The sequence below is a fragment of the Squalius cephalus genome (genome assembly GCF_949319135.1).
Source record: "Squalius cephalus genome assembly, chromosome: 4".
In the NCBI taxonomy this organism is placed as follows: domain Eukaryota; kingdom Metazoa; phylum Chordata; class Actinopteri; order Cypriniformes; family Leuciscidae; genus Squalius; species Squalius cephalus.
In genome coordinates, this window is record NC_137125.1 from 44,556,300 (window position 1) to 44,578,366 (window position 22,067).

At 39.0% G+C, this 22,067-nt stretch overlaps 1 protein-coding gene across 2 annotated transcripts in view; it reads left to right on the forward strand.

Annotated features, from left to right (window-relative positions):
• Nucleotides 1–22,067, forward strand: part of prickle1b (prickle homolog 1b) — a 24,504-nt gene continuing 2,437 nt past the window's right edge. Inside the window, exons 1-7 of one of the 2 annotated variants that reach the window (XM_079868140.1) lie at nucleotides 1–330; nucleotides 16,194–16,376; nucleotides 18,119–18,232; nucleotides 18,775–18,909; nucleotides 19,752–19,955; nucleotides 20,042–20,228; nucleotides 21,204–22,049. In XM_079868140.1, the coding sequence (XP_079724266.1) occupies nucleotides 16,206–16,376; nucleotides 18,119–18,232; nucleotides 18,775–18,909; nucleotides 19,752–19,955; nucleotides 20,042–20,228; nucleotides 21,204–22,049 (1,657 nt within the window). In that variant the 5' untranslated portion in view covers nucleotides 1–330; nucleotides 16,194–16,205. Of the gene's footprint in view, nucleotides 331–13,618; nucleotides 13,840–16,193; nucleotides 16,377–18,118; nucleotides 18,233–18,774; nucleotides 18,910–19,751; nucleotides 19,956–20,041; nucleotides 20,229–21,203; nucleotides 22,050–22,067 lie in introns of those variants that run through there. The other variant, XM_079868139.1, reaches the window with a different exon arrangement.

Consider the following 22,067-nt stretch of genomic DNA (forward strand, 5'->3'; position numbering starts at 1 on the left):
GAAGCAAGAATGTGAGTGTGTGGAAGGATTGGTTGGGCCGCGCGTCTCAGCCAATCAGCGCAGAGTATCGCTCATGTCATTTCAGCGCACTGAACACACTGGCTCTTTAACTGACTGCATACTGCATGTTTACTCATCGCAGCTGGGATTCAAACTCGCTTTCTGCGTCTCCACTATGCTGACCCGTTGGTTTGCGCTATTTGGATACTGAACAGCTCCACGTCCTCTACAAAGACCACTGTTTACTTTCTGTCATCTGGACTCGAGCAAATGACACCAGTTGTGAATATTTTCTAACAGCAACGGAATAAATCAGCACATTTCGTCCCCGTAAGTATGCTTGTGCATTCTGTATGCCCTTAAAATAGGTTGATTTGTTTTGTTTAAAATGTTACGTGGTCGTAAATATCGATTTCTAGTATTAACGTGCAAAACACGGAAAAATCAGAAACCATCTTTTTTCAGATGCGTATGCTAGGGAATAACTAATGCGTGAACTAATAGCCATACGAACTTTGTGTGCGCGTGTGGGTCAGTGAAAAATAAAAAGATAATGATGAAAATGATAAATATTTAAGTTAGGTTCTTCAAAAATGTAATCGTTTTATTCATGATGGTTTTAAAGAAGTGTTATTTAAAAATAACAATTTAACATTTTCACACAATTACGGGGATCTAAAGTGGCCCCGCTCTGTTTTATGTTTGTTTTCCCCACACTAATACAAATAGGCTCTCTGCATGTTGGTTTTACACTGACCTGACTTTGTTTTTAAAGTATTAATATTGTCTAGCAAACCAAAGTTGCTTCACTTTAAAAAAATAAAAAAATAAATAATAGGCACACACACACAAAAAAAAAACATGCCAAAAGACTTTCCAAGTCTCCGGACCGGACAGTTAAACCGCCTAGACATTTTCATTCAGAATTCAGAAATTGAAAACATTTTTGTATGCATGATATAATTTTTTGCCTATTTATTTGCATTGCCTAACACAATAAATGTAACGTTAGAGGGAAAAAATGAGCCACTGACCCATGGTCGCTTTAAAAACGCCCGTCTGACTGAATGAACACAAAAAAATCTGGATGTAACGTTAAGGTTAATTGCAATTATGTGAGAAGGAACGCATGGACGTGTGCAACATAACTTAAACTGTAGCAACACAGCACTTTACCTACCAACTTGAGCGTAAAGACGCTCGGTGGGTTACAGCATATGGATTTCTATAGTGTGAAGCCCTGCATGTCTCCAGATGTGTGTGTACACACACTCAGCTGTTCCTTGTCACTCAGGTCACTACCGGCATTAAAGTGTCTCTCTTTCCTGTCAATCAGGGTGCCGTTTGTCTCCTGACCTGTAGCTCACGAATCCATGACCCAGAGACTCACCTTTTCCATAATAAAAAGAAAAGAATGCTGTTAGTTGTTAAATACTAGCCGTTGGGGACCATTTCCATATAAGGCAAAAGAGACTTTACCTTCGCGGTTCTCTGTTGAAAGATTAGTTTGAGCGCGAATTTGCCTGAATGACGCACATAGTTTTACTACACCTTTCGTAAGAGCATTATTTTGATAAAATATACTCTTAAACCTCATAATATCCGTCTGTATTATATTTTTTGAACGTGAGCGAGTTTGCTGTAGGCCTACATTAGGTGTTGGTGTCCCCTAGCGGTTGCTCTGCTCGTGCAGATTTGGTCTGAGTGACGATGTCGTAGTGTCCGTTGCTCAAAAACCGTTGCTCAGCAACAGTTACGAAGAAAAAACATCAGAACTACGGTTAACTTTATTGGCTAACTTATTAAAACAAATTTATCCATTTCATAAACCTAGTGCACGGTGCACCCCAGATATATTTGATCCTTTAGGAATGTTTAACCCGAAAATAAAAACTCATTTAGGCTAATCACCCTCATGCTGCATGGTTTGTGAGTGATAGGCAGAATGACAGCATTGCATCAACGAAAATTAATGATGAAAGTACATTTTTGTCACATGTAAAAATAAATATATTTTTTTTAAACTCATAACAGTTGTATAACTCACATAACAGTGAGTAAAATGCCAGAATTAGGTATTTTTAAAGCAGTGCCTGGTATTTTAAAAGAGACTCCATATGGGAGTGAATGACAAACCAGTTAACTAGACCCCTGGGGCTTCTCAGGTGACTTGAGTGGAAGTGGCAGATTTCCAAATGTGGCACCGAACAGGGATCTGAGTTTGTTATGTAAAGACTCGGTTAATTGATGAACCATTACGACCACATGTAAAGCTCGGATTCAGCTGACGGTACTAGAGAGTGATGTAGTGCGTCCTCATGGGTTGGTCTAAATATCTCTCAGATGTGTTTGAAGTGGTTGTCAAAACGAGTACAAGAAATCAGGATTGTATTGAGAAAAAGCCATAAACAATTTAGACAGTGAGTGGATATGTGAATTTCCATGTGGTTAAAGATAGGAAAATCTTGTAAATGTTTGTAAAATTGCATGTTTTGGAAATAAACAAAACAAAAGCAGCATTATTTAAACTTTTAAAGTTTGGGTTAGTTAAGCTAGAGCCGTGTTTGGAATTTATATGATAAATAAATTTGTCTAGTATGTGAAATAGAGGAATATTTGTGTGAGAACAAGTCTGTGTGTGTGAGTGTAGCTACTAGAACGACAGAAGGAACGATTCTAACCCCAGATCCCAGCCCACAGGATATGCTCTGAGGAGTGCTTGTGTATGTATCTGTGTTGATTTACTAGCGGTGAGCAGAGAAGGTTCACAGTGCCCTGTTTATGCTGGGAGGCCCTGACGTGTGCTCACCTATGCAAATCACCCCACACCTCAAACACATTTGGCAGCTTTCTATCTCTTCTGTTGCCCGGCCTGTGAATGCTGCCAAGCATGGAGAGGGGGACAGAGACAAGCTTCTCTTTAGTTGAGCTGAAAGAGTCAAACAGTCAGGTCCTGATACAGGCCAGCTGGTATTTAAACTAGCAACTTTAGACAACAGATATTTCCTCAGATAGCAACGAGAACAACATCCCAGTGAAGCCAAATAGTCTAAAGCAATGCAAGTCAATGCTAGTAGCTGTTTGATTTAATATATGATGCCATTTTGGTCTTTGGTGCCAGTTTAATCATATCGACAGTAAACAAAGAGAGTGGGAAATGATCAGCAAATCACGCAAGCCAAATTTAAACTTGAATCACCCACATGGTGCTCATTGCCAAGTCATGACTCTGGCATAATTGTTTTCTAATATATATATATATATATATATATATATATATATATATATATATATATATATATATATATATATATACTACCGATCAAAAGTTTGGGGTCAGTAAAGGTTTTTCTTTTTCTTTCTTTTTTAAGAAAAAAAAATATCAACATTAAATCAATCAAAGGTGAAATAATTATTTTGTAACAATGTACAAGTCTACTCTAATTCAAGTCTATTCTTTCCATTCGTCAAAGAATCCTGAAAAAATGCATTGTGGTTTCCACAAAAACAGCAGCACAACTGTTTTCAGCATTGATGTTTCTTGAGCAGCAAATCAGCATATTAATGATTTCTGAAGGATAAGTAATGGCTTCTCACATTTTAAAATAAGAATCTTTTAAAATCTTTAAAATAAATAAATTAAAAAACTTCACCGACCCCAAACTATTGAACAGTAGTGTTGCAAACAGCACAAACCCTATTGAAAGCTACGGAAAGTTGATCAAATGTGAGCGCATAAAAACTGAGAAAATGGAAATTACCCGCCATGACTGACAGCTTGTAGGTCAATGCACTTGTCTGGCTCACTGTGGGAGATGCTTGAGTTGTTTCTAATTATTCGGTGCCTGAAAATGAAACACAAATGTCTGGCCTTGGCTTACTCATGAAACCACATCATATTCACGGGTTCTTCATGTATCACATCCACGTGTTGGGGAACAGCGGGTCTATATTAAAACGTCATACCGCCACAATCCAACTTGAAGGAATACACAAGGGAAGAGACAAACATTGAGTTATGAGTATGAGGTAAGAACAAGTCAATCTTTTGCAAAGCCAATGGATAAGTGTAACTGATTTGATTATTTTTCTTCCTTCTTGTTTAGTTTTTTGTAAATGCAAGTGAGAGCAAGTTGATTTGGCACCGCAGTAATTACCCACAACGAGCCGTATCAGAGCAGGAGATTAAAGGCAGGTAATGATTTGGCTCAGTCAGACAGACGGCTGCCGGCAGTTGCCTTATAATCAGAGTGTGAGGATGAGACAAGGTAAACATGTACGGCAGACGTTCAGCAGCCGGCCGCTTCTGACAGCATGGAGATAAGGGCATCTCAACTGCTGAGGAGATGATCCTGACAGCTGAAAGGCGGCATGTTGCTTGAATTACAGTTGTTTGGATTGAGAAGTAGCACAGATCAATGCTTCCGCCGGCATGATAACCGATTTGCGTTGTGATTAAATATACATTTACATCACAACTACAAGAGCAGGTTTCGTGGCGTGTGCGCAAATGGATTTCCCGCTTAATTCCTCTGATTACTCTCATGTGAATGGTCACATTTCCAGGCCTTAAAAAGCCAATGCTGATTCAATCAGGACATGCCTTTTTAAGTACATGTAAACTTCTTTTTTTACCTTTCCTTCTCTCTCATGCACATTTGATGTCTCTTGATCTCAGAATGTTCTTCCTTACTAAAATAAAATAGGTGAAATATTCTATCAGAGCCATGGCTGTGTGCTCCGATACATTCAGCCATGGTGTAAACATGGGTGACGTGAATTCAAAATTGACTGCAACATTTGCCAATACTGTCCATCCTATCATTTCATATTGCATAGTGTTCTGAATGCAAAAACAAATAATTAAAACCATTATCTAATAAGTGGAAGCAATTTTGAGCAATTGGAAAAATCAAGGAATTTCATTGGTCAAAAGGTGTAGAGAAACAAAGAGTGTATGAACAACTTACTTAATATGCAGCGACACCTATAAGTATTTGAACATCAAAAACAAAAGATAAACATTTCAACGCTGAGATACTGTAATGGCTTTTTCCGCATAGCGTGGGATGGAAGACATGCTCATAAATTTTCTGAGGTTTACTAATGAATGCTTGGGGCTTTCCAGCACACTGCAACCAAACAGAGATTTTATTGTGTGCTTGTTTGGCTAGTAAAGGTATGGGGGTTTAATAGCTAGCATAAGTAACAAGTTGTAAAGAATCATCCTGTGTGCTATGAATGAACCCCGGAAACCAGACCGTTTGCTTTTCTATGAAAAGAAAAACGTCAGGACAAGATTCATTATCTAAACACATTCAGCTGTGAAATGCAACATGCAAAGGCTTGTTTTGGAGTCTCATCCTTTCTGCTTCATGGTTTTCATGCCATGATGCTGCTGAAATTCACACTGTAACTTATATATGTGTGCGCATGTGTGCAGTTTACTTCACTGAGAAACCCAGAATACCCCAAAGGGCCACTGACATCTGTTTGGAGACAGAGGGCTTTACCTTTCATTTCAATAACACTTGTTGCTCCTCAGAGAGACTTGATGAAGACCATTATGCATTGTACTCCCATAAACCATATCTTCAATGCCTAATGAGCTGAAATGTATTTCTCTCTCTCTCTCTCTCTCTCTCTCTGCATATTCATTTACACAGATCTCACAACATATCATAAACAAGATGACAATATACAGACTAAAGTAGAACAAATTATGATATCAGTGTCTTTGCAGCACCAAAGATGTGGCGTATCTCTTTACAATAACTACATGCCCACAAAAAAGATTAGGCTATGGAGGAAGTAAAGCTTCAGCCCAGGTTTAAGGAACAGAATAGCATTATTTTGTCAAAGGGGCCCCTGACACAGACAGGCATTATGTGAGGATTACTATATCATCCTATGGTGTCGAATTACATATCATCACCGCCACCCCAATGCGGCACTATTCTAACAGGTATAAATAGCCTTGCAGTGAAAGTAAAGTACAGTCTTGTTGGTCAAAAAGTAGGGTTGGTGATTAGCACCAGGCTTGTCATGCTACTACCAGTTGATGGATCATGTGAAACAGACTGGATTGTATAACAGCGTATGTGTGTTTTAAGCCCAAACAATCAACCTGCCCTGGGGTCTAGTGTCATCACGGTTGCATTCTCCCCTCTTCGTTTTTCTGGCTTGCATTTCCCTGCTGAGAGAGGAGTAATTACCTTCCAAATGGGGATGATGCAAGATAACATTCACAGTTGCACAATTTATCATCAGAATGACTGAGGTCTGTGTTTGGCACTCTCAAAGTGGTGTGTAGGTGGCCTCCGTTACGTCCCCATATCGCTTTCTAACACTTGACCAAATGAGCCAAAAATAGGCTTGCTAACTTCAACAAATGAACATAATGGATACTCTTGGTTCAATTTAAGATTTTAGGACCACAAATGCCATTTGAGATTTAACATCATGATACAAATGAAGTAGTGACAGATTTTTTCCTCTGTACACTCTTAAAATAAAGGTTCTTTACTGGCATCTATGGTTCCATGAAGAACCTTTAACATTTATCGAAACTTTCCATTCCACAAAAGTCTCTTTATAGGTGGAAAGGGGTTCTTTAGACTTTCAAAATACTAAGGTATATCTACTATCTATAAGATACTACTATCTTCTATATGGCATCATGCTGAGAAATTAGATGGAGGCGGATCGAAATGTAAGTGCAGTAAATTGTAAGAAAAGGGCAGGTTTTAAGCCGACAAAATGATTGGAGAAGTCCTGCATATATCACCAGAGAAAAGTCTGTCTGCTCACCAACATCAAGTTATGACATTTTGATTAAAAATTTGAAGCAAACTTTAAGCCATTCTAGGTGACAAATGGCATTATGTAAAATAAAATAAAATGCTACACAGTCAAAGTATACGGCAAAAGCTATGCATTTGTTTAAAAATTATACTCACCGCTTGACTGAATTCAAAGTCAGTTCACTCGGCAGCCATCTTGGAAATGCCCCTACTTCCAGTTATGCAAGTACAGCTCCTATCTATTTGAGTAAAGACCAAAATCTTTAAAACTGTTTGTATTTAATAACACATTTCAAATCAGACTTTAAAATCTGATAGTAATCGTTTCATAAAATGCACTTCTTCAGCACAAAACTTGCAAAAATTAGCATTTTTCAGGTTTGTCAAACTAACACACATTCAAACGTAAACAGACATTGGCTCCTTTAATTGTGAGGTCGGACCATTCTATTAAAAATATGGCTATAACTGTAAAACAAGACCACAGCTGAGCGTTGCGATTTGTGAAAGTAATACTATTTTGTAGTATAGATGACAAGCCAAAAGATAGAGTGACTGAAGTGATCATTAAAACTCATTAACAAAAGTTGTTTACTTAGAGGCAGAGCCTGTAAATCTCCATACATTAGCTAGATTTGCTTCGCTGTTTTTGTTACAGCCACATGAGTGTAAACTGACGTAAGACTGTGAGGTTCGTCAACCACATTAAGTCAATGATCTCTTCATCAGCACCTGGTTAAACGGCATGCCAGGATCCTGAGCCAGGAAAAACAGACTAATGAACTAGCAAAACATATCAGGCTCATTGCTTCAACATGTTGCAGTGTATCCTCGCTAATAAAAACAAATCGCACGGACTTGTACCTCTCCTTGTGATTCCTGTCTGTTGTGCTTCCTCTGTGTGTCGACCTGGGAGTAAATTCTCTTTAATAATCACAGTCAGCAGCATTAGGAGCAGATGTTCTGTGTTCGTTTGGTATGAGGCAAATGATTGTAATTAGGAGATGTAGAGGTAAGGGGCCGTTGCGCTCAGTGGAAACCCGGTCGAGTTTGAGGAGGGTTGTAGTTGGGCTGGGTGGTCTTCAGCTCTCTACATGAGGCCCTCAAGACATTTTTCAGACCACCTCTAATTATACATGATTTTGTGGTTTCAGGACTTTAAAAATGTCTTCTCATTACTAGTAATGAATGCACATATGTACAACATATACATTTACAAATTAAAAATTGCTGGCTGTCAGACACAAGCCCTGGTGGCCATTGCACGCATGCCTTATCTGCAGTTGATTTGCTTCGGTCTTATATTTATTTCACACTTGCACGTCATTTCTCGATCACATTCCCATCAAAATCTTCATGTGGGAACCCTACACTGTAAAAAAATATTTGATCAATAAGTTATGACCTTTTTACATTGCTTTAACTCGTTAAAATAAGTTAATGAGTTATTCAAGATTCAACAGATTTTTAAGTCAGTTTAATATAATTTAAGTTGAAATGATAAACAACCAAGTTGATTGTACTTAAAAATGTATAACTTTTTTTTTTTTTACAGTCCAGACTGATATCTCAATCCATATGGTGTCATGAGGCAAAAAATCTTTATAATCTTAAAAATAAGCAAAATTATCTTTATGCAAAAAATATAATTTCTTATATAACTTTAAAGCAAACTGTTTTTTTGTATTAAATGAGACTTTTTTTGTAGCAAACAATAAAACAAAATTGATGGTTTTGTGCATGCCTTTTATGTCATTGTTGAACTTGTGTATATCTTCTACAGGTAAGCCCACCTGTGTCTGGAGAGGTTAGCGTGACCTCTCCTTTTTTAAAGTGGAATGTATCAGTTAACAATATCAAATTAGGCAGGCAGGATAGGGCGCAGAGGCCAGTAATAAAACAAGGTCCATTATGAACTAAATGCATGCACACACGCAGCTGGATCCCTGTAGATGAGAAGCCAGACACGCTCTGCATATATCATCATTACTATAATCTTCTCCACATTATACTGTATACTTTTATAATGCAGTCACACCTAAATGCAATTACAGTACTTTAAAGTCTTAATTACAGTATTTTACAGTCAACAAAGGTTCAGGTCAGGATTTCCAAACTGAATGGACATGTTCATTCATCCACAAGAGGACACAATCTATCTTTTTAGCCCAGAGGACTCGTTCTTTTCAGTCTAGTGCAATACATATAATTTATGTGGCAATCATCTTGAATAATGTTGTTTTTACTGTACTACGGCATGAGAACTATCAAAACTGGCTTATGTAACAATACGCTATAAATCCCCATGGGATTAGCATAGGAAGGCAATGTTTTTTTTTATTCTGAGACCTTTATGTACTTGTTAATTGTTTGAAATGGTGGCTGATTTCTAAAGGTTTTAAATTAGCTTGTGTGAAGTCCTTTAAAAAAAAAAAGCTCTTTATCACACAATGTGTCTCTACACATTACTGCGTGTCTGTAATGTCGGCTAATCTGACCTTCTTTTCACTTGAAATCTATTCAGGAACACGACTGACGCCTTTTTATTAGGCTTCACAACCCCGTGAAGGTGTCTTGCAAATATTTATTGCCGTGCTATAAAGTTTTGGCACACATAAGTTTGCCGTTTTCTTTTATGGCCCTATATCTCACACCAGCTTGTGTCTTTTTACTCTTCCGTGACTCTGAATATTAACAGAGCAGTGAGAAAAGCACTTGCTAAAGCATTGCTGATGGATGTGGGGCTTTGACTGGCAGCAATGGTGAGACTTTAATCACTTTAATCAGACTTCAATGTCTGTAAAGCAGTTTAAAGGTGTGAATCAAGTCAATTCAAATTCAGACTTCAGGAGTCTGTGTGTGCTAAATGTGAATGGGTTGATAATGGGTGTGAATTAGGACTTTCTGATTGGAGGGAAAGTAAATGCTTGTTGATCTGCACTGTGTAGAAAATAGCGAAGACAGCCATTGGAGATATCAATGAACGTTTGAAATGGAGATGCTTAGGATTAAGTTTTGTGACTATGTTTTACTGATTATCTGAGATCATTTTTGCTGATTCTTTTGTAAATGATTTTAACCTGCCTTACTGCTAGGTTTTTGCTTTAGAGCACCTAAATAGCACATAAGTTTGTCAAGGAAGTAAATTTATACCTATCTAGTTTCAACGTAAACAGAGACGGAGCGCAGAAATGACCTGAATGTGGTTTTAAATATCTATGCCATAGTTGAACTGATACGAGATACCATTGGAAGGCATAAAAACTTTCCACCTTTTATTACTAAAAATCTTTTTATTTATTAAAATCTTTTAAAAATAATATTGGAATTATGGAAAATCTTGGTAAAAAAAGCCTTTACTTAAAGCCTTTACGTATACTGCTTTATAAAAGTATTTTTAATGCAGTAATTATGCCTTATAATGCACTGTATGGCCTCATGAATAATTGTAACCACAGTTATAATATATTATAATTCTTATCTAATCATTGAACACACCTTTAGAACGTGTAATGAACTGAAATAGATGACAAAAACAATTTCAGAAACAGCAAATATTATAATGCATTTTAACTTTGGTTTATGTAACTTAACTTTATGAAAAGATATAATGCATTATAACATACATTATGAATACCTTTATAATGCATAAGGGCTTTAAGTAAAATGCTACCAAAAGGGTATACGAGCTAAAATAATAATCCCTAAATCATTGTTGAAAAAACAAATAATATAAAAATGTATATTTTTGGCTGAAGTTGAACTTTCTTATTTGTTGCTCACATCTTTTCTCCTTTATTTCTTTCAGCGATTTAGCGCACAAACCATGCGTAACCAGGCCAGTTGCATAATGAATATTAATGACAGTATGTGACGTTCACCCTAAATGTTTAAAAACAGATGTTAGTAAGTGTTCATCCCATTGCTAAATTAACCATTTGGCAGATGCATCTGCTAGATCTTAAAACTGACTACATTTCTGTGCGTCATAATTCAATTACATGGCAAAAATGCTCAGACAGGGAAAATATGTCAGAGCGAATCTGAGTCAATTCGCAGCTTTGCCCTGAAAGAGCATTCAATGCGTCATTACTTCCTCCTCCGTAATCTTCAGTGTTACTAAAATTACAATGACTGATCTAAAGAAGTGGCATTCGAGAGACTGACTGCAGTTGTCAGGTGTAAACTGTCCTACATCAGAGACACTCTGATGTGTTGTCCTGACAGTGTGAATTAAAACACACACGTCGTGAGACACACTGATTCGGTCGTTATCAAATCAATAGTGCAATCACCATCCTACAGAGGCAGCGATAAAAAAATCAAAATAAGACAAAACAGGTTATCAAAAATGAATGATCAAAGCCTGAATGCAGAGAAAAGAGATTATTGTTTAATCCAAAAACCCTAGCTTGGCATTCAACACTTTATTTTTACACAAACATGACCTTATTTGCTTACAAATGTTGGTTTTTGCAGTAATTGGAGCAGCTGCGTGTGAGCAATTGTGCCATGTTCCATTAGTTTGATGCCTTGTCATTAACATGGGAAGGAAAGAGCGAATCTAAAGACTTGGAGAGATGAGCAGAGGGAGCAGGGTGTGTGCGGGGGTCAGGGGTCACTGAAAAAAGTGTCATTAGTTAGGTAGCACTGACATGTGAATGCAGCAGGGCAGCATCCATTCTTAAACACTTGTCAATTGGTGTGGCAATGAGGTGAAATATGCGTTATCGCTTATAATGGCTTGCCAGGGGATGGTCGGGCCATTTTACAATAGGAAGAGGAGGATGTGAACATCGTGTTTCGCAAGTAGCTTCCCTTTCCTTTAAGATAGCACAGAGGTAACTGTGCAGGGTTTTGGGGTAATAGACAGCAACTTAAGCTTTCTAAGGAAGCAGGAAGGGTTGTGCTCTCCCATCCTTCACATACACTACAAACACATTGAAGAACCTGCTCCAGGAAATGATGGGAACATTGTCTGCTAATTGTGGTTTCTTTCTGTCTACATCTGGACAAACAGTCGCAGTAATGTGTTATTTCTTTAGATAAACAAGGTTATTACCCAGTTCTTCACCCGGTTTTATATTTCGCTTTTGCGAAATGGCATTTTCTACCATTTCAATGGTGTTCCTGATAAACATCTTAAGCAGGGAAAAGGGTTTCTAACAAAGGTTATCTTGATAGGTAAGTGGTTCTTCATGGTTTCTGCCAAAAACCAGAGAGGAATCAATCTTGGTTTGTTTGTTCTCTCATTGCTATCTTATCTTGCTGTCTAAAACTACCTCTCAGATTTGGTAGATGCTCAAACTCAAGTTCTTCACGGTGACTTGAAATTTAACTGGGATGATTTGGCAATTGTTCAGCAATTTCACACAGGCTTAATGTGGCATTTCAACTGGATCGTGATGAAGTAGCTATGACCAAACAGAGATGCATGTGAAGATGGTCCAGCTTTTGTGTTTTGTAAGCAAAAACAGCACATTTATCACAAGATGCTTAGCCACAGTGGCATCCTGGAGCTTATGCTGCAATCCTTAAAATGGTTAGATGTTAGCATTATGAGAATAAATACAACCCTAAAACTTATTGATTATACTTGTTAACCATTATTCTTAAAGCTTCTTGAGAGAAGACGACTTCTCAGTGGTTTTTCCTTTGTGAGATTGAGATTTGGAAAGGAATCAACACAATAAGGTCATTGTATTCAACTGAAGTGTGGAGGTGAGAGATGGCCATTGGGGCCATAGTCACTGTCAACACACTGAGCTCAGTCTGAAGGAATGAAGAGGAGGGGGATATTGAGCTTATGGAAATGCCTTGGAACTTGTGAGAAGTGACTCACAAGTAGGGTTGGGAACCAACCCGCATTACCGTTTATGTCTAATATGAGAACAAATGATTCTGAATTGATTCTTTTTAGTGAATTTACTAAATACAGAGCAAGTGTAGTCTGATTCCCTAAAGAATAACCCTGAGTCAGTTCTTTTTAGTGAATCAAACACAAATAACTACAAAAACTAAGTGTAAAAACGTAGTTACATTTTAGATGATTGGCTTTGTCAGTATTTATAAAAATATTTATTACTTAAAAAATATACTAAAAGAACAGTTAAGGAGCCAGAATTGGTCACACTAAAATTGAAATTATTTGATCATTTACTCATCCTCATGTCATTCCAAACCTTTATGATTTACTTTCTTCTGCAGAACACAAAAAAATTAGAATTTGAAAAATGTTGTTGTAAGTAAATGGGGTCTAATGATGTGTTGGACCCAATGACTTTCATTGTAAGGACAAAAATATTCTTCCAAATATCTTCTTTAGTGTTCTACAGAAGAAAGATAGCCATTCAGGTTTGGAACGATGTGAGGGTGAACGCCTCAATTCTGGACACAAATGCATAAATTATTGTAACACATGCTTACTTGAAATGCAGGTACAGTAATGTTATATGATTCATTACACCATTCCAGTTTCTGATTCTGTGAGGTTAACATATTTCCTGAGCACACTTCATTCTTCCTTGACATGCCAAATGTAGCTAAAATAACAGGAACTCTTGGCCATTGGTGGAAAACAACAAGCACTTGATGCAACATTCAATGCCAAATGAACTTCTCCAGGATGTACTTGACTTTGAATGCTTAGGGACTAAACAAATGGCTCTGTGGATTGAAGAGAGTTTGTTGTGGGATGTGGACAGCTCTCTTACAGCAGGAATGTGGATGAAGGTTGTTTGGGGTGGGGGTGGATTTCAGTTTGAAGTATAGGGGGAGGGCTTAAATGTGAAGAGGGCTGTCCCGGGGCTGGCTCTGACTACAAGGAGACATGCTACTTGGCACACACATCGATACATTCATTTCAACGTTTTGAGAAACACAGGACACAACTGAATTCTCACCGACTATCTAAGCTACAAATTTTCAGGGGAATTTAGATGGAATTTACCCGGTAGACATGCTTGTTAGACTGTTCCTCTGCAACTTGCACTAATTGGAGGCTTTTCCTGAGTGCTGCAGGATGCATTACACACAGGTAAGATGCTTCTCGAAATGCAATCAAGTCTAAACTAGTCTCACATTGTAAATATGAAACTCTAGACTTTGCAGTGCATATAGTCACACAATCAGACTGATTGGGTGATAAGTATTTGATGACAGACAGAAAGCAGCAGTTTAAATAACATGTTACGATCACATGCAGTTTTGGCATAAGGGAGATCAAAAATTGGTCAAAAAATGGGATGTGAAAGAGGATGACAAGTGCACTTGGAATGTATCAGGCCTCATTTATACCTGATGTTAAGATTAATTTTTGGTGGACAGCTCTGAGATTCATAGGTAGCTAGTCGGAACTGTAAAATTCCGGAAATTGGGGATGATTTTTCTTTCTTTTTTTACATTATCAACATGCAGTTACTAGGAACCCTTTTTAATACTGCAGATTAATTTCCATTTTCTTTGAAATTTGCTGAACTTAAGGGAAAGGATTTAACAAAATGTCCAAATATAAAAGATTAAAAATCAGTCAAAAAACTGTAATTGATCATGCATAAATCTGAGTATTGGGGGATATGTGCCATTCAGATTACATGCAGGTATAATTGACCTACAGTGGTTTTTAGCTTGGTGGCCAGAGAATACATGAAACAATAATATAAAACAATATTTGAAAGATTAAATGCATGTTGCACGTCATCTCATGTTTTTTTGCTGCTTTCACTCTACACAGAGGTCAACTGTAGTCAGATTAATGTGATTAATTAATTAAGTACTATAGGTTTCATTCAGCTCTATCTTTGGTCTCTACACTGCATGAATCAATGCTTAGCTAAATCGATGCATGTAGCATGTCAGACTCACTTAGCTTTACTGGACATTTGCATTACAGAAAATGTTATATCCCAGACCTGACAACAGAGGCACTGTGAAGCCCAGGCTTGTTGAATCTTAGCCTCAGGTGGAATGGTTGTAATCCAAACCTCAGTTAATCCTGACACCAGTCTTTGTTTATTTTATAAGTGTTTCATATTTGACACGGTAAAACCCGGTCAGCGCTCACTCCCCTGTCTGAGGTGCCCGTCAGATCAGTGGCGTACATCTGGAGTGTGTTTATATTTCTCTACCGTTGTGACTTTTTAAAAATGACCTCTCTTCAAATGTACTTTCCTCCTATGCATGTTTCTTTGAAAACAGGGCAGGGTAGAAAATTCTGTTTTTGTTTTTGCCACAAAGACACACATTGTGTCGGTGCCAGAGAGTGACAAGGTGTAACACGAGTGCTTGTGTATGTTGGCCCTGGAAGCCACAGCAGGCATTTCCTACACTGCAAGAATTTTTTCAAGAAAGCTGGCAGAGAAAGTTCCAAGGGTTTGATGTATATAAATTTAATCACACACAAACACAAATATCTAATCATAAAATCCTAGTCTACTCTTTTACTCATTGCTTAGTTTGAAGGATCCATATATGGTGCTGCATGGGCGTATCTGACTGTTCATTTCCATCCAGGTGTGGTAATTGTGGTGAGAGGTTACTGGACACTATTGTGAGAAGTTAATTTGCATTTGACTGGGGTCATAGAAGGTGAGCTGGATTGTGATTGAGGCAATCCCAATTACATTTTCCATTGACAGAACAGGGAAAAGTGTTATCTGTAAGATATCCCTATCGATGCATCTTCGTATTGCAAATCTATTATCTTTGCTTCGTATCGTATAAATACGCAGAATAACAGGTAACTTACAACATGCACAAGACCAGAACCCATCTAAACTTATACTGGACAATGAAGACCTAAGATAAAACATCCATAATCTATCACATAATGGGCTAAGAGTACAAGGACTTTCCCGGTGACTCGGGGCAAACTGAGAGGGGGATCATCAAACTCCAACCTCAACCCAAACAAGGGCGTTCACACACTATACGGACTCATTTGCAATTCAAAACATTTGAAGTAGGAGTGTTCTTTTCAACACCTAGGGACCAAAGGCATTTTATCTGACAGAAAATACTCTGAAGTGCTTAAGCATCAAGATAAAGAAGGCCTGGAGAAAGAACCACGAGTGTTTAATCCTGCTTCATGTACACATTGACATCTTATCTGCAAGCTTAAGGCTTGGCCTGAAAGGCAATACTCTGACATTTCAAAGCACAACTTCCCCATCGTTTTAAATATCTGGCAACTCTGAAGGCCCAGATAGATAAAGGAAACCCCACAATGGGTAGCAGCACTGGAAGTCGCTCACCATCTCCATTTTAAGATGTTCTGAGAACATTCTTCCACAAAGGATAATGCATATTTCATAAAACAGATGCAGCTGTAAACTTTGGGTATAACCCAATTTAGTCTTTAAAAACTAATACCTCTTTTTATTATCTGAACAGTGCCCCCATCTGATGAGTCTTGAAACTACATCAGGGATCTGGCCCATTACTCGGGCACCGGACATGAACTCAAGGGGAGCCAAAGTGGCACTTGGGTTTCAGAGGAGTTCAACCTCTGATGACGACTCTGGATGCGCTTTGGAGGAGTACACATGGGTTCCTCCTGGACTACGACCCGAGCAGGTAAACCTTGAGCCTCATATCTCCTTATTTGTGTAGATTTCTCATCAAAGTTGAGGGCAGGCAGCCATAAGTAAAAAGCATATCACATTGTTTATAATTCTAATTATTTGCAGACTTCCAAAAAATCAGGAAGAAACGGTCTCGCCCTTTCTGACTCTACAGAAAGGGTCTTTAAATCAGATTCTCAGCCAATTTAGGCTTTTGATGTAAAACCAGCCAGTCAAGCTATTGAAGTTTGATGGCTGCCTTCACACTTGGGTATGAGATTTTCAAGAGGATCTGAGCTTGTACGTGAGGTTTAGGCAGTGCATGCATCCTCAGTGTTTCATCTATCCTGAGACAAAGCAACACATGACCTTGCAGGGAGCCAACAGCTCTTAATGAATCTATTCTTTGACATGTGCAAAGTCTGGCAAGCTTTCTAAGTGGAAACTGGACACTCTCAACCTTGATATTGTGCACACATGCGACCTACAGTATATCTGACTGACAGCGTGTTGATGGGCAGCACAAAGCAGGCTGAAAGTAGCCGAAATTTTTTAAAGGGCAGAGAACTGACATGAGTACTAGGAAAATTAGGGGAGAGAAAATATTTACATGTTGAAAAGTCAAGCATTTTCCTTAGAAAAGAAATGCCACATTGAGGAACAAGAATATGTGGTAATTGCTTTGAATCTTCCCTGCGGTGCACAAACTGTTGCAGGCATTTAATTTCCCCAAAGAAAGGAGTCTCTTAATGACAAAGTGAAGTCATTAATGGCCAAATGCTTAAACAAACTACTGAGATGATCTGGCATTAAAAGTAATAGCCTTGTTTTCAAAAAATATACCAAATGACGTTTTTAGTCATTGTTGTTCCAAGTTAACTACTGAATTAGAAGTTACCATACAGATACTTTATTGTAAAGTCTTTCCATTTTCAACATAGTTCCACTCTCAAAGGTATGCTCCTCAGTGTGTTGGCTTAAACTACCCGCATTTTACTTGTGTGGTTCAAGCACCAGTCCCAACAAAACAGCCATTTAGATAACCTACTTTCTTGCCCTGCTGTATGCAGTAAGCAAACAGAACTGAGCCTGTGCCGAGGGGCTAGCTGGCACTTTCCTGACACAAGGCAATACACAAATACACACAGAACCAATGAGGGTGGAGGTAGGACTAGAGTGAAAGAAGGTCTGCAGTGAAGTTGAATGTGTTTTTCTAACACCCACCTTCTCCTCGTTTTTCAAAACGTAAAGTGGGAGGCCTGACATCCTCATGAAAGCTCTTCCCCCAGTTCTGTGAAAGGCACTGCAATGAGCTTAAAAAAAAAAAAGTAACTTGAAGGCAAAAACATTCCTGAGAATTTAGGGCAATTTGTATGACAGCTCTCCATATCAAATCCCACTCATATCCCATATAGACTCAACCCCACAGTTACAGAAATAACAATCTGCCTTCATCTAGATAGTAACACTTAAACACAAGGAACATTCCAGCAGACATCTATCTTTGTGTCTTTGATGACGTACCGCCCCATAAATATTCTTCAGGGTCACCACTGACAGACACCACTGTTTAAACGCTTTATCCCAGTCAATGATATAGCCACTTCCCCCTTGTTGGGGGAGACAATCGGGAGAAGCCTGTATGACAGGTTGAACGATGTAGCACCAATTGAGGCTGGTGTCTCATTTCAGCTTTCAGCTGTTGAAAGCAAACCCTAATCCTCTCACTCTCTGTGTACCTTCTTTCCCCATCAGGTTCAGATCTACTTTTCTTGCCTGCCAGAGGAGAAGGTGCCATATGTCAACAGTCCTGGAGAAAAACACAGGATCAGACAACTACTCTATCAGCTGCCACCACATGACAATGAGGTATGAGGGGGAAAAAAAGAGAACAATGAAAGTGACAGAGAAGACATTTATGCTGCTAGAATACACAACAGCTTTACTAGAGGACTTTATGATCTTGCAGATAAATGTTCATACAAATCCTTTTCGAGTTTGCATATAAAGATGTTTTAGTGGTATGCATCACAGAGGGACATCTTTCTCCTTTACACTAGCAGCAATAAAATGTTTTATGGTGCTTGCTGTAAGACCTGGAACTGTTTACTTTAGCAAATTCCTGGCATGACTGTGGGTTACAGATCTAAAAAGCTCTTCACGTGTGGCATCATTGTTTACCCCCCTGCAGGGCCAAACAGAGCAAATGATTTGTCTTTTGTCATTTTGTATGAGTTCCACAAGTCTGTTGTAAACTCTTTGATTTGTGTACTTTTCAACTTAGCCCCAGAAAAGTGGGAAAATCGAAACAACTTTGGCTTCAAGCCTTTGATAAAACTTACTGCAGCTATTCATCTGTTCTTCATTTAGGCACACAAACAATTTTTTTTAATACCTTTGCTTCAACACAGATCCGATACTGCCAGTCCCTCAGTGATGAGGAGAGACGTGAACTCCACATGTTCAGCATTCAGAGGAAAAAAGAGGCACTCGGGAGGGGAACCCCAAAACTGCTTCCCAGAGCCCTGGAGCACATTTGTGAGCATGTATGTATAAATATTCCTGCTCTTTTTCCCACAAAGTTAAAGGTAGTGCACAAAAGAGGCCACATTCAAACTCCTAAAGGTCTTTTGATTAACTGCCACACTTGGAATATCTGTAGTTGTTTCTGTGACCATTAATTCTGGCCATATCAAGTTTACTTTGATGGTTTCTGCTTCATGCTACATACCCTTGGAAGCAATGTTGACTTGTCATGGCAAATCAGACAACTTGGAATCATGCAAATGGTCCAATTATGGCCTAAAGACAACCAAAGCACAGAGAAAATTCATGGAAAAGATTAAGTATTTCAACACACAGTCTTTGGCCGAAGACCATCTCCTTCAGGGGCTGGAGTTAGCACATGAGAGCCAGTGCAGAGGGTTGTTTCCTGTTGAGAAGACTATAAACACAAACCAAAAAAGTCTAGCATCATAATACCTCAGAAAAACAGATGTATCCCTTCACCACAAATTGCCACACACGACATTGCAGAGCAGTGCTAATCTCGGGTCTCTGGTTTCCGTTGCCGAAAAAATTTGCGGGACACTCAACACCCCTGTTTCCAAGGCCAACGGCCATGTAGTAATAATGGGAAGCAGCTGTGAAATTAATACTTTGGCAAAAGTACTTATAAAAAGACTCATGATCATGCATTTGGCCATGCTCAGTTGGTCTTTAGAGGACCATTTCAACAGATATGGGGATCCCTTTTAATTAAAACTTAAAGTCTCTTTTCCAAAGAAATATGAAGAGTAAGATCCAATACAATGTAAGATGACTTTGTATGACTAAAGCAGCCATATGCCAGCCCTTGATTCTCATAAAATCTTACTTTGAATTGCAGTGCAAAGAGAACATCAAGGGTGGAGAGATGGCAGTGTTTGCTTCACGAGCAGGGCCCAGCCTGTGCTGGCACCCAGCATGCTTTACTTGCTCCACCTGTCATGAACTTATGGTAGACCTCATCTATTTCTACCACAATGGCAAAATCTACTGTGGTAGACATCATGCAGAGCTTCTGAAGCCACGGTGTTCAGCTTGTGATGAGGTGAGGATATAAATCCTTTTCTAAAGAGCCAATACACAAAGAAAGAATTGGCCAAGAAGAATTTAAAAAAATGTCTCTCTTCACAGATAATCTTTGCTGATGAGTGTACTGAAGCTGAGGGACGTCACTGGCACATGAAACATTTCTCTTGTTTTGAGTGCGAGACTATTTTAGGAGGACAGAGATACATCATGAAGGATGGCCGACCTTTCTGTTGTGGATGCTTTGAGTCCCTGTATGCAGAGTACTGCGAGGCCTGTGGGGAGAATATTGGTGAGTTACCTCTGTAAGAACTGAACTTGTATGGCAGGAATGTCCATTCCTGCACCTGGAGGGCCACTTTCTTGCAGAGTTTAGCTCCAATTCAGTCTAACATACCTGCTAGAACAAGGGTTTTCAAACTATGGGTTGCAACCCATTTGTGGGACGCAGAGTGGGAAAGGGTGGGTTGAGCAAAGTCACTTGGCTAAATTTACACTTCATTGAATGAGTGACACACACACACACACACACACACACACACTGTGCTGTGTTCTGCATGAGACTGCATTACACATGGAAATTCAGATGTCACGAAAGGCCCATTTCTTGAGTCCTTTTGAGGTCTGAGGTGTGAAAGACCAGTGCTGCAACGTTACATGACACTTTAAGGGCTCCCTGTAGTTTTCCGCCAAAATAAAAGCTTGATGGTTTAATCAGTGTTTGTAAATGAAGAAATTAAAATGTAAATTTTAGTATTGAAACGTTACAGTTGTACTATAAAATACAATTATTTTTATTAAATACTTGATTTCTGTATTTAGTACAGTACTACAATACAGTACTATTGGAGCACCCCATTTTTTTTCATTCCTTTTGTCATGTCGGTGTAAATCAGTTGAGGCAGCAGACTGAAACTACTCAGTTATTCTTCTCATTATTTCAACATAGACATAGGCTGCTATTTTTATGGGTTATTATAATTTTTTATAACGTACCATAAGTATTTTATCCCTCCGGTGAGTTTTGAGATGGATTATACTTGAATAGGTGAGTCCTGGAATAGAAACATTTGGGAACCACTGTGCTAGAAAGTATCGAGTAATTCTGAAGACCTTGATTAGCCGGTTTAAGTTTGTTTAATTAAAGTTGGAGCAAACCTCTGCAGGAAGATGGCCCTCCAGGTGCAGGATTTGACACCTATGTTGTATGTTTATCTGGTTGAAAAAGTACAGCATTTCTCACTTTTATAAATTTACTTTTATTCAGGTGTCGACCATGCTCAAATGACATATGAGGGTATACACTGGCATGCTACTGACAAATGCTTCTGTTGTGCCCAATGCAAAACTTCCCTGCTGGGCTGTCCCTTCCTTCCAAAAGAGGGCCGGATCTACTGCTCTAAGGACTGTAGCCTAGGTGAGGATGTCCATGCTTCTGACTCTTCAGATTCAGCCTTTCAGTCCGCCAGATCACGGGAATCTAGGCGTAGCATACGAATGGGCAAGAGTAGTCGCCCTACAGAGCAGTGCCAGCAGACAAAACTCTATTCCGCAACAGATTGCAGGACCTCTAGTTTCTGTGGTGACAACACAGAGACTATGTGTAATCAGTTGGAGAGAATCAACTTGGCAGAGGACAACTACTGGAGAGACCGGGATGAACAGGAAGCCCCTGAGGACTCTGTGGAAGATTGGGCTGAGCATGAGGACTATATGACTCAGCTGCTCCTGAAATTTGGAGACCGTGGTGTCATCCACATGGAGGACACCAGGCCAGCTGAGCCATGGATGACGAAAGACTCTGAGACCAACAGGACCAAACCAGAGATGAAGATCAGCGGCCACAATTTGTCAAGTAAGAAGCACCACACCGATATGTATTGGGCCCAGTCTCAGGATGGACTTGGAGACTCTGCCTATGGTAGTCACCCTGGCCCAGCTAGTGCTAGAAAGATTCAAGAGCTGGAGATGGATCAGGGAGCAGTGCCTGGATTCTGGTCTGAGCCTAGGCAATGGTATGAAGACTCACTGGAGTGCATTACAAGTGAACTCCGGAAGGCAGAACACAACATTGGAGATTCTATGGATTCTCTAGCTCTCTCAAATATTACAGGTAGGAACATCTTCAAAC